The sequence below is a fragment of the Xyrauchen texanus genome, chromosome 23 (genome assembly GCF_025860055.1).
Source record: "Xyrauchen texanus isolate HMW12.3.18 chromosome 23, RBS_HiC_50CHRs, whole genome shotgun sequence".
NCBI lineage: Eukaryota > Metazoa > Chordata > Actinopteri > Cypriniformes > Catostomidae > Xyrauchen > Xyrauchen texanus.
In genome coordinates, this window is record NC_068298.1 from 1,918,460 (window position 1) to 1,930,912 (window position 12,453).

General features: G+C 39.5%; 1 protein-coding gene across 2 annotated transcripts in view; it reads left to right on the forward strand.

The window, feature by feature from the left end:
• The window catches only part of LOC127663420 (uncharacterized), a 342,359-nt gene that overhangs the window by 144,857 nt on the left and 185,049 nt on the right, over nt 1-12,453 (forward strand). Inside the window, exons 3-4 of one of the 2 annotated variants that reach the window (XM_052155010.1) lie at nt 6,573-6,678; nt 6,811-6,905. The exons of the other annotated variant lie outside the window; for it this stretch is intronic. Of the exons in view, the coding sequence (XP_052010970.1) occupies nt 6,573-6,678; nt 6,811-6,905 (201 nt within the window). The remainder of the gene's footprint in view (nt 1-6,572; nt 6,679-6,810; nt 6,906-12,453) is intronic. 2 annotated transcript variants of the gene reach the window in all.

Genomic DNA, 12,453 nt, shown 5'->3' on the forward strand with positions numbered 1-12,453 from the left:
TAAATATAAACAGAAAACGTCTAGGTTACGGATGTAACCTCCATTCACTGATGGAGGGAACGAGATTTTGTGTCGGAGAAGCGATACTAGGGGTCTCTCTTGAGCACCGAATATACCTCTGATCTATGAAAAAAGGCCAATGAGAAGTTGGCAGCTAGTATTTGCATACCCCGCCCCCGGACATACGGGTATAAAGGCGAGGAAATACTATGAGTTCATTCAGGATTTTTCTGAGGAGCCGGAAATGGTCTGGCCACTACAGCGGCGTGGCCGGGAGGACACAACGTCTCGTTCCCTCCATCAGGGAACGGAGGTTACATCCATAACCTAGACGTTCCCCGTCTGGCGCTCTCTTCGACATGTGTCGGAAAAGCGACACTAGGGGTCCAATTTAAATCACGCCATGCGCTGAGCCGTGTACGTGTTCTGCTGACACAGGAGCGGGCAGGTATTTTACGTGCCAAGATGACCAGCTGTGTCAGACTGCACGTACCCTTCCCCAATGCCCCAAAAAAGTTGTCGGAGTCCTTCTGGTTACCCTAGACAGGGGAACAAGGTGATGCTTGCCAACCTGGGAACGGACTAAGCCTGGCTGGGCCTCTTTTCTCTCTATGTTTCTGGTATAGAGCAATAAACGGCCGGGGCCCTTACATGCATCAAGGGAAGGGGTTCTTAACCAGTTTCCAATTCTTTCAGGGGGAAAAGACCCTGCAGAGACCACACCTGCCCAGAAGGGGAGGTAAGAGTGGTAAATACTTCACATGTGGGTCCACTTTTGTAAGGGGACCGTATCGCGGAAATACACACAGGGGGAGTCCGTGTAGGAGTCCTCACCCTGTGGAGCACCTATTTCAGTACAGAGTAGATTGAGTACCCACAGTGGATTGGGTCGGTGAGTTCCTCCGCTGAACTGCGGACCCACAAGGGCTAGGGAGGAATCGTCCAGGGATCCGAGGAGTGGGATCTCCTGGGAGGAAAAACACACAATTTTACCTCAACCGAGGGAAAGGGCGCTATATGCAAGCGATTCACCCGGCCAGCCCATCTACATTTTACCGAGTTCTACTGGCTCGGACCTGAGAAAACACGAGATGATACCCAACCCGCTGCTCTACATATGTCTGCCAGCGAGGTCCCCCTGGCCAGTGCCCACGAGGACGCAACACTCCTTGTTGAGTGAGCCTGGAGTGGAGGAGCGAGGAAGCCGGTTCCGGGCAGTAAAAGGTGCCCTTTTACGGCTTACTCAACTCGTCATGCACGTCCGGGAAGAAAGGAACTGGGGGGTGGCTGTGAGCGGAGGAGCCAATCAAGTATACGTGAGAGGGGAGACAGGATTTTCCAGTCCAGCCTTGCGCTCGCAGTACCCGGGAAAGCATAGCAGACCCCTGTTCATCAGGCTCAGACTGGGCCCGCAGACCCGAAGGTGGCGGCCCAGACGAGTCATCAGCATCAGACGCCGCTGTAACGCTCCCCGATGAAGTGGCGATTGACGTCATCCAATTCCGGGAGCTCAAGGTCCGCACTGATCCCAAGCTCAGACAGGAGCAAGCAAGCGTGCCGGGGAGGCGGGTGGTTCGGGTGGATTTACCCGGTGAACGTAGCCCATCATTATCCCCAAATCGCCTCCATCGCCCGCAACGCCTGCCCCAATCCTGTAGGAAAGAGGCGAGGCATGGGGGCGGCTGAAGTGGCTTTCTCTCATGAGTAAAGAAAGCCGTGACCGCAATGCTGCCACAGCTATGTTCTCGCACTGAGAACATAACCCATTGGAGAGAAATCGCTCATCCCGAGCTCGGACGGAAACCAGCAAGCGTGCCGGGGAGGCAGGTGGTTCGCAGGGATTTACCCGGCGAACAGAGCCTGTCATTGTCCCCAAATCGCCTCCATCGCCCGCAACGCCTGCCCCAATCCTGTAGGAAAGAGGCGAGGTGTGGGGGGCGGCTGAAGTGGCTTTCTCTCATGACCAAAGAAAGCGGCGTCCGCAATGCTGTCGTGGCTGTTCGCGCACTGAAAACATAGCTCATTCATCCGCGGGCGGGCCTGTAAATTTGTACAAATAAATCTATGCGATTAACACAACTGCTGTGTGTACATTGGTACACATGCCACATATCTTTGGAAAGCTCCATGTCTTGATTTTCTATTGATATAAACCATTTTAAGATACAATCACAACAACAGGTACAATCTATATCTTTGTCAGACCACCAACATATAAACAAACAATAACAAAATTTAGGCAACTCACCAATGAAGACTCATAATAGTCCACTGATCCATAACTTCCCGACAATGTTGTTACATTGCCAAATGTCCAAACGATCAAATCAATTAAACTTTTTAGTCCAAATCACCTTATTACATCAATAAATACCCACAGACTGTTGTTGCATCATTTCAAAGTACCTGGCAGCTGTACCTAATCTTTCACCTAATCTGCCATAACTTCAGTTCAGATGTAAACATTTCCTATATCCGGTATCAAAATGGATGCCAACCACAGTCTGTGTCGAATGTAAGTGCGCCCCCCCATTCCTTTGTGTAAAGATCAAGCCAGTTACAGCGAGTGTGAGGATGACTGACACATCGTATAGCCAATGACATTCTGAAAACAATGAAATGCGGCTTTAGTGGGTAATTTCAAGAATGTTTCTAAAAAGTGTGTGCGTAATGTTTACTTGCTAGCATGAGGTGATTTGTGCGTCTGTGCGTAAAAGCTGAATAGTCTAATTTTGGAACTGTTTACACTTTTGGAGATTTAAATATGGCGAAACGGATGAGGAAATCAAGATTTTCGCTCCAGGATGTGATAGAAGAAGGCATTCGTTGTGAAAACGATGAGTCTGGAGATGACATTTCTGAACAAAATACGAATGATTCGTCATATGATGATTCTGAGGCAGAGGAAAGGTTTATGGGGGGAGGAGACATTACTCTGGACAAGTAAGTGTTTTCTTGTGTTTTCTAACATATATTACTGTATATTCCGCATAAATAAGCTTTAGTTTGAATAATGAATACACATTTTGTAATTACCTTTTGTCATGTGTTTGCGGGAGTTGCTTATATTTGTTTTGTTTGTGCATGTGTGCGGTTTTAGTTTGTTGTTTCTTTCAGATCTAGATTTATTGACATGATATATATATATATATATATATATATATATATATATATATATATATCTGTGTGTTTTACCAAAAGATGTTTTTGCAAAAGTATACAGTATTTACAGTAAATATACATATATGAATACATACACTCACCTAGAACTTTATTAGGAACACCTGTACACCTACTTATTCATTTGATTATCTAATCAGCCAATCATGTGGCAGCAATGCACTGCATAAAATCATGCAAATATGGGTCAGGAGCTTCAGTTAATGTTCATATCAACCATCACAATAGGGAAAATTGGTGGCATGATTGTTGGTGGCTGGTTTGACTGGTATAACTGCTGATCTCCTTGGATTTTCATGCACAACAGACACTATAGTCTCTACAGTTTACTCAGAATGGTGCCAAAAACAAAAAACATACAGTCAGCGGCAGTTCTGTGGACAGAAACACATTGTTGATGAAAAAGGTCAACAGAGAATGGCCAGACAGGGTTGAGCTGACAGAAAGGCTACAGTAACTCAGATAACCACTCTGTACATTTGTAGTGTGCAGAATAGCATCTAAGAATGCAAACACATCGAACCTTGAGGCGAATGGTCTATGACAGCAGAAGACCATATTGGGAACTATTTTTAGGACCATACTGTTCCTAATAAAGTTCTAGGTGAGGGCATTTACGTACTCGAAAAGAAAAACGATATATACACGTTGAATATAAGAATATCAGTTGTGTTTGTGTGTTGACCTTTGGGGGAGGTGTGTGTGTGTGTGTGTGTGTGTGTGTGTTTGTGTGTGTGTGTTTGTGTATCTCTCTCTCTTTGTTTCACTGTGTAAATTGCTGAGATGTGAGGAAGCAAGCTGTAAAAAGGTAGAATATAGAAAAGATGGAAAGTTTTGTCTTGCTTTGTAAATACTTTCATTAGAGCCCAAAATTATGAATGTACGTTGAAGCGTTCAAAAGTAGTAGCCTTTTGATCCTAGGTATATGTCCATGGTTACCAAAGGGTCCTCTTGGAGTATCCAAAAGGTACTTTTGTAAATCGCCTGGGTGTACCCTTAGAAAAACATGTGTAAAATATTAATTTTTTATGGTATTGTTATAACATTTGAACTTGGACTAGGCAAGGCTTCATGCTGTGATCCCATTGTGTTCTCAAGCTAATAGCTAAAAGTTATAGTCATCTGCAGCATCTGTATGCAAACAAACTTCTATTTCATTGTGTTCAAACTTCTATTACTCAAAATCAGAAGCACTTACAGTAATTCTGACTGCTGGGGAAAAAACTTCAGAGTGTCCCCTTTCAAAAGTGACCAAAACCATGCATGTACTCCAAAATGTTCAAGAACAGCTTTAAATTTGGCGTTTTAGGCTCATTTGACAGGATTGGGAAGAAGATCACACCCACCAAGAACAAATAAATCCGTCTGATTGGCTGATTAATCTGACGATCTGACTTCAGTTGTTCATTTATTTGCACTGTTGAGGGATTCTGTGGAAATTCTGAAGGCCTGACGGGGTAGAGCTCAAACTCGTTGAACTGTGAGTAGATTGTTTTGGTTTTTTAGCGCAGGTGTCACAAAGATTTCCCGTTCTGAACAAGTTCAGGTTACAAAGAGGGGACTGTTACCAAGTTTAACATTATTCTAGATTCTTCTGTAACAAGCAAATATTGAAGGATTGATAAACGGCAATGTTTTTTCCCTTCTGCTCTAGTGTGCCGCGGGGCCGCCGTGCCTACGATGCTTACATTAGATAAAGCCTCAGCATCAGAACATCAACTATATTTTTATTGTATACAACAAATCCTCAAAGTAATAATAATACTGTATCCTATTATAATGACAAACTGGACAACAATAAAAAATTATGATTTAAAAATACATTTTATGTCAATTTTTAAGCAAACATTTTCGAAATGGGGCCCCGGCTTGGTTGAATGTTTGGGGGCCTCAGAAATCCTAAACCCGCCCCTTTCTGGCGTCCATACGTATCATCACTTATTTTAGGTGGGCATACGCAATATCCTCAGGAACATACTGTAGGTGGGCACACGGCGTATTCCTGCATATGTCCTAGACCAGGGCTTTTCAACGTTTTTAATGTCAAGGACCCCCATATATGATGATCCCATTGCAAAAGACCCCCTTTGAAAGAAATGTTTAACGTGATATTACAAAGACTAATTATATTCAAAATAAAATAATTGACTTTTATATTGTCATTGTGTTAAAGCAAAATTATGAAAATTGTAAAATATGAACTTTTTATTAAAGCAATGTTCCCCAATACAAAAAATGTAAACTAGCCACAAATATTCCGCTCATTATTTTCACATGTAAATGAGCTTGTGATTTTCCAGAATGTTTGCCAGACGTTTGCACCTCTTAACCAGTAGAGGAGAACCTCCAGCAAACCTTTGGCAAGAATGGAAAATAATTTTATTCATAAGGGCCGGTTCAGTTCAAGTAAACTCAATAGACAGCATATGTGACATAATATTGATTACCACAAAGATTCATTTTGACTTGCGCCTCCTTTTATTTAGAGAAAAATACAAATGATGTGTTACAGTGAGGCACATACAATGTAAGTGAATGAGGGCCAATTATTGAATGTTAAAATACTCGAGTATTCAAACAATATGCATGTAAACATGATTTTAGTATGATAATATCACTTACTAACATTTTCTGTGTGAAGTTATGGACAGTTTTACAACTTCACTGCCATGATGATGTAATGTCAACAATCACTAAAACCCTAAATCGATGATTTAAACAACTTAAAGCTCAAATAATACACAAGTTTAACAGAAGAATTCATGTAAGTACTTTTATAAAATGATAATCTTCAGATTTCTGCATTTAAACCTTCAAATATTGACCCCATTGACTTCCATCGTAAGTGTCTCATTTTAAACTAAATTTATGCTTTTTAAAGAAAAGGACGGACTGAGTCTAAATTATTTTAGTGTTAATGGACATTATTCCACTAATGCTGTCGATTGAGTTTGACTTGTACTGAACCCGAATATTCCTTTAAGTTGACCGTGTCTTTTTTATCTGAGATATTTAAAGCCAAAGATAAACAGTTTCAGTTCATTTCATATTTATTTGTGTCTTACAGACAACAGTGAATTACAACAATCATTCCTGACAAATACAATTATTATTTTTACTGTTGAGTGTCTGTTTATGATGAAGATTATTTGAGATCAGATCTTTTATTCCGATCAGATAAACTGTCTGTCTGAAATGTTTCTTCTGTACAACTTTAATTCTGTGAGTATTGTTTAATATGTGATTTCTTCTATGAGTAAATGTGATATTCATTTATGATGAGAGTTATTTGTACCAGTAAGGGTCACACACATAATCCTTACAGTGCTTTAAATAATGTTCAGATGTTGATGATGTTGGTATATTTCAGTGTTTGTGTTTGTGTTGTTCAGGTGTGGAGATGTTCTGCAGGTTTAATCAGACAGATCCCTGTTACGCAGCTCTGGGACACAAACTCTATCTGCAGGTGGTGACGGACGCTCGAGATCAACACCTGTGGTTAGATAAGTGGATAAACAATACAAATGAGAGATTTATTAATGTTAAGAAGAACAGGATTGTGTATGAACATGAATCCATTATACACAGATCTGAGTTTATCATTAATAATGGGACTCTGATTATAAACAGTGTGATCAGAACAGATTCAGGGACATACAGATTATATATCTTTGATTCAACCGGCTCATGGAAACGTGATGTAAATCTTCCAGTGATTGTTGAAGGTACAGTAAATCTCTCATCACAATAATTACAATCTCACTTTCTCCACAGATCTCACTCTTATTCTCATAAAATAGTGTCATAGTTGTGAGTTTTCATTCATGTAGTTCTCTGTGGAATGTTTGTACTACATTGATTAAGATGATCTTCAGAATAAATACTAGTGTACTGCTCACTATATACTGCACAGTGTACACTGTATTCTATTTAAACACAAATATAATGTCAAACAGAATGCAATATTTCACCTTTCAAACAGTACACTGTCAATCATTTCAGTAATTTTAACAGTAAAAAACTGTAAAAATACTACAGAAATAAAATGTTAATTAATTAACAAATATTAACTGTAAAATATACAGTAAAATGTTTTTAAATATTTTAAAAGACAATACAGCAGTTTTTACAATAAAATGATGTATATAATTAATAATTAATGGTAAAAACATCAAGAGAGTAAATGTACTTTTTTACAGTAAATTACAGTAAAAAACAGTAATCGGGCGTTCCCACAATTCCCTACATGACTCATTACTATTACTTATTATTATATTTAATGGGAATAGTTATGATTCATCATATTTCTAATATCAGTCACATACACTGGGGTGTTCTGTGTTATATTTGATGTCATTTAGATCATGTTTACTGCGTTATTTAAATCTCATATGTGTTACCATGATGGTGTTTCATGTGAGTGATACTGAGCACTGTCTGTCTCTATACGTTTATTGTTCTATATTATTTATCATTTACATTTCTGCATTTGGCAGACACTTTTTATCCAAAGTGACTTACAGTGCACTTATTACAGGGACAATCCCCGAGCAACCTGGAGTTAAGTGTCTTACTCAAGGACACAATGGTGGTGACTGTGGGGATCGAACCAGCGACCTTCTGATTACCAGTTATGTGCTTTAGTCCACTACGCCACCACCATATCGTTATCGTTTATCTCTATACCTCTAAACTTTTACTGGTCATTGGAAGAGACACTATTGATGAACCTCATGTCATCATGTGCCCTTCTGTAGTTATTATGTGATTAACAAATACTTCATAAAGTAAAAAACTGATTTTTACAGTTTCAGAAATGTTTATGATTTTTTTTTTACTGTCAATTTAACGGAATCATTTTTATTATTTTACAGTGCCAGCATGTAAATTACAACCATTTTAAACTGTAAAATGTACAGGTTGTTCTGTAAAGTGGTTTACATTTAAACTGTATTTTTACATCATTATTCTGGAAACCACAGCTGCCAAATCTTTTTTGTAAAGACAACAGGATTGTTTTTACAGTGTAGTACTGTACGTTACACTGTTGTCACATGACCTCACTATGTCACATGTTTAATTCAGCAAGTGGCATCCAGTTATAATCTCAGAAAATAATTATAGTTATTTTGATATTTAATCCAATTGTAACGCCCCCTACCTGTCTCTAGTAATCAAATAGGACAACGCTCCAGATTCATTATCTATATGCCTACAGATGTTGAAGTTAGGCCCCTCTGGTGTCACTAAATGAATACATTCACCTGAATGAAAATTATAATAAAAATCTATACTCACTTACGCTTAAATGGTTTGGTATAAACTCTTTTTGAAAGAATAAAACTCTTTGAAAGTAACAAAATGTAAAGAATTTAATTTGTATAAAATACAATTATATCAAATGCGTTCATACACAAAGTAACATTATGTGATTAATTCACGCAGTACACTTTTTATCTCAACTCACCAATGGACACAATATCACACCAAATATGCAAAATATTATGAGTCAAAATGAAAGGAATGTATCACATTTTCACTAGAGATGAAAAGATCCGAAATCACAGGTTTTAAGTGCACTAAATAACCACATATGAATGATAACTAAACACTGTGTGCCCACACACACACACAAGAGTTAGTCCCCACACACACACACACACACACACAAGAGTTAGTCCCCACACACACACACACACACACACACAAGAGTTAGTCCCCACACACACACACACACACACACAAGAGTTAGTCCCCACACACACACACACACACACACAAGAGTTAGTCCCCACACACACACACACACACACACACAAGAGTTAGTCCCCACACACACACACACACACACACACAAGAGTTAGTCCCCACACACACACACACACACACACACAAGAGTTAGTCCCCACACACACACACACACACACACACAAGAGTTAGTCCCCCACACACACACACACACACACACAACAGTTAGTCCCCACACACACACACACACACACACACACACAACAGTTAGTCCCCACACACACACACACACACACACACAACAGTTAGTCCCCCCACACACACACACACACACAACAGTTAGTCCCCACACACACACACACACACACAACAGTTAGTCCCCACACACACACACACACACACAACAGTTAGTCCCCACACACACACACAACAGTTAGTCCCCACACACACACACACACACACACACACACACACACACAACAGTTAGTCCCACACACACACACACACACACACACACAACAGTTAGTCCCCACACACACACACCGTTGCAGGCCTGAGACGTTGTTGGAGTACGTGGTGGCCTTTAAAACAACAACTGGCCGCTTCACTCTCCTGGGGGGGAAAACAAACACACAAAAGGTACCTGAATTCAGCTTAGAACAATAAGTGACTCAGCTGCACTGAAGAAACCTAAGGAAATCTTCCTCCTGTCGTTGCTACGCGACCTCTGAATACGGGCCACCGACTCCGCTGCACGATAATAGGCCTCCAGGATATCGTCCTCCGGTGCGCAGCGGCGCTCTCTCTGATGACGAGCCACAGACTCCTCTTCCTAAGGGCAGTGGTGGTTCAGCGGTTGAGTATCTGGATTACTGGCCAGAAGGTCAGGGGTCCAAGTCCCAACACCACCAAGACTCCACTGTTGGGCCCTTGAGCAAGGCCCTTGAACCCATCTGCTCCAGGGGCACTGTATCATGGCTGACCCTGCACTCTGACCCCAGCTTAGCTGGGATATGTGAAAAATAAATAATTTCACCATGTATATGCAGAAATGTATGTATAATGTGTAACAATTGATCAATTTATTTTTTATTATTTTTTTTATCCTCACAGACATCAACCAACTAAAGTGAGTAACTTCAGTCTTTGAGTCTGTCACAAGTTATCTTTAGAATAACTTGAAACACTGTCGGTAGTTGCGATCTGAACCACAAAAGTGAAAAAAAAAGCTGCGATGTCGATCGAACATACACAGAGAATTCAGATACGCTACAAAATAACCCTCATTACAAACGTGTGTGTCTTACACACGTTACTATGCACAATTAGTTTTTTAATCAGATGAATAATCTATTTAACAACTTTTTGGTTACCGCAATCTCTCAGTGTATTTCCGATCGGCTGCACTTGTCAACAGCTTCTTTCGTCTCCTCTAGAACAACCACTCACATTACAAAAAACACCCTTGAGGGCGGGACTTAATTCCCATAAACCAATAAATTAATGAAACACCTAACTTGTTTGTTAATGCCACATTTTTCACATGTACATAGCAATCAAACTTGACATAGGAATGACGTTCTTAAAGGAACACACGCATCTTTATACATCACTATATTGAGCGGTATATTTATACACATTTTAGCTCTAGATTAGCTCCAAACAAAAAAACAAGTACATTGAGATAACCCATTACCTGAAGAATTGTATTCTACTGGGTTACACAATTTTGTGTGAAAATGTCATAACTCTAGTCTGATCAATGAATGATAGATTGATCAAATCATGACTGATATTTCTCTCGCATGATTCGTCAGAATGGAAATTGAATCTCAAGTTGAGTTAATGGTATTGTTGCATTCTGCACATATTAACAAATGTAGTAGATCATCAGATTTTCATCATATAGAAAATTGTTCTGAAGAGAACACATAATGCACATTATACAAATAGTTTGAGTATTATAGACGTTATTCTGAACCTTGTGTTTGTCATGTGACTGTACTGTGTCCCTCCCTCCAGCTCCTATTGGCTCAGTGGAACTGTCAATCATTTGCAGTGGGGAGAAGCGAGCGTCCTGCTCCTCTGAGGGGGATCATCTCATCTTCAGCTGGACTCTGAATGGACAAGAACTGGAGGATAGAAATAACATCATTCATCTGGATGAGGAAACTTCTGGAAACATCATCTGCACTGTGAACAACCACGTCAGTCGTGGACAGAAGATCATTAGTGTAAACCGATGTCCTGGTGAGATCTATTAATGTTCACAGATTATTAAAACAGACACAATAATGATGCAGGTCGACAGTCTTTAGTTCACTTCTGTACATTACATGATGTCAGCAGTAAATTGTGTTGATGTGTTTTGTGTAAATGTGTTCAGAGAGAGAATTCTGCTGATTCTACAGTGATGTGTTATTACAGGAACAACTACAGCAACTGTGACCTCACATCTGACCTCTACAGTGACCGATAGCACTTCAGGACATGGTACGAGTTTCACAGATCACATTACAGACGTTTATGATATACGGGTCTTGTTTAAATCTGAGTGTTATTGATTGATTGATTGATTGATTGTGTATCTTGTGTTTGTGTAGTTGAGTGTTCAGTGTCTGTGGTGTTTGTGGTGGTGTGGAGTTTGGAGATGATGCTTCTGTTGACTCTGTTAGGAGGTTTTCACATCTACATCAGATACTGCAGCACACACACATCAGGTGACACATTCATCATCATGATGCATTTCACATGCAAATATTAAGAGTGTGATGATGATGATGATAATCTGATGTTTTTAGGAAGGAAACAGGAAGAGGAAATCGCTCTATAGATCAAAACTGAGAATGACAAGATTTAGACACCGACATCAACACAGAACAGAAGATTCATGAGAGAAACGGCAGATTTCATCACAGATATTAGAAATCATTTCATATGCAGTCTTTAGTTTTGAAAATGTCTTTTGATTTTGTATCGACTTGAGACTCATTTCAGTTTATTTTTGTGTTGAATGAACTATCTGTGTTTTATTTGATTATATTCATCTGCTTCTGTTCAGTCGTGATGATTCACTTGTCAGAATGATTCCTCTGAATCAAATGTGACAGTATCATCATGTTGTTGCCCTTTGGGTTTATTTTTCACATCATTTTAACTCTATATCACATATTAGTCGTGTTGCTTTAATCTGTCTGTTGGATCATGTTTGTTAATAATTCGTCTTCATTTATAGTTTTGATATTGTATCTGTGTGATTTTGGAGAGTTTGGTGTTTTGTCTCATTTGATTATTTCATCTTCAAAGATATTTCCCGCATTTGCAGAATATTAATAAACCATTGCTTCAGAATTAGTCAGTGTTTGAGTTGTAATACTGAACTTGATTTTAAATATAAATGAAACAGTTTTCACTAATTTGTCATTTTATTGCAAGTGAAAATTATTCTGAACTTTATTTAAAAAATGTCTTGAGCGAACACAAAGAGTGTGTGGAGACATCACTGACACATCTGAAAGATTATCA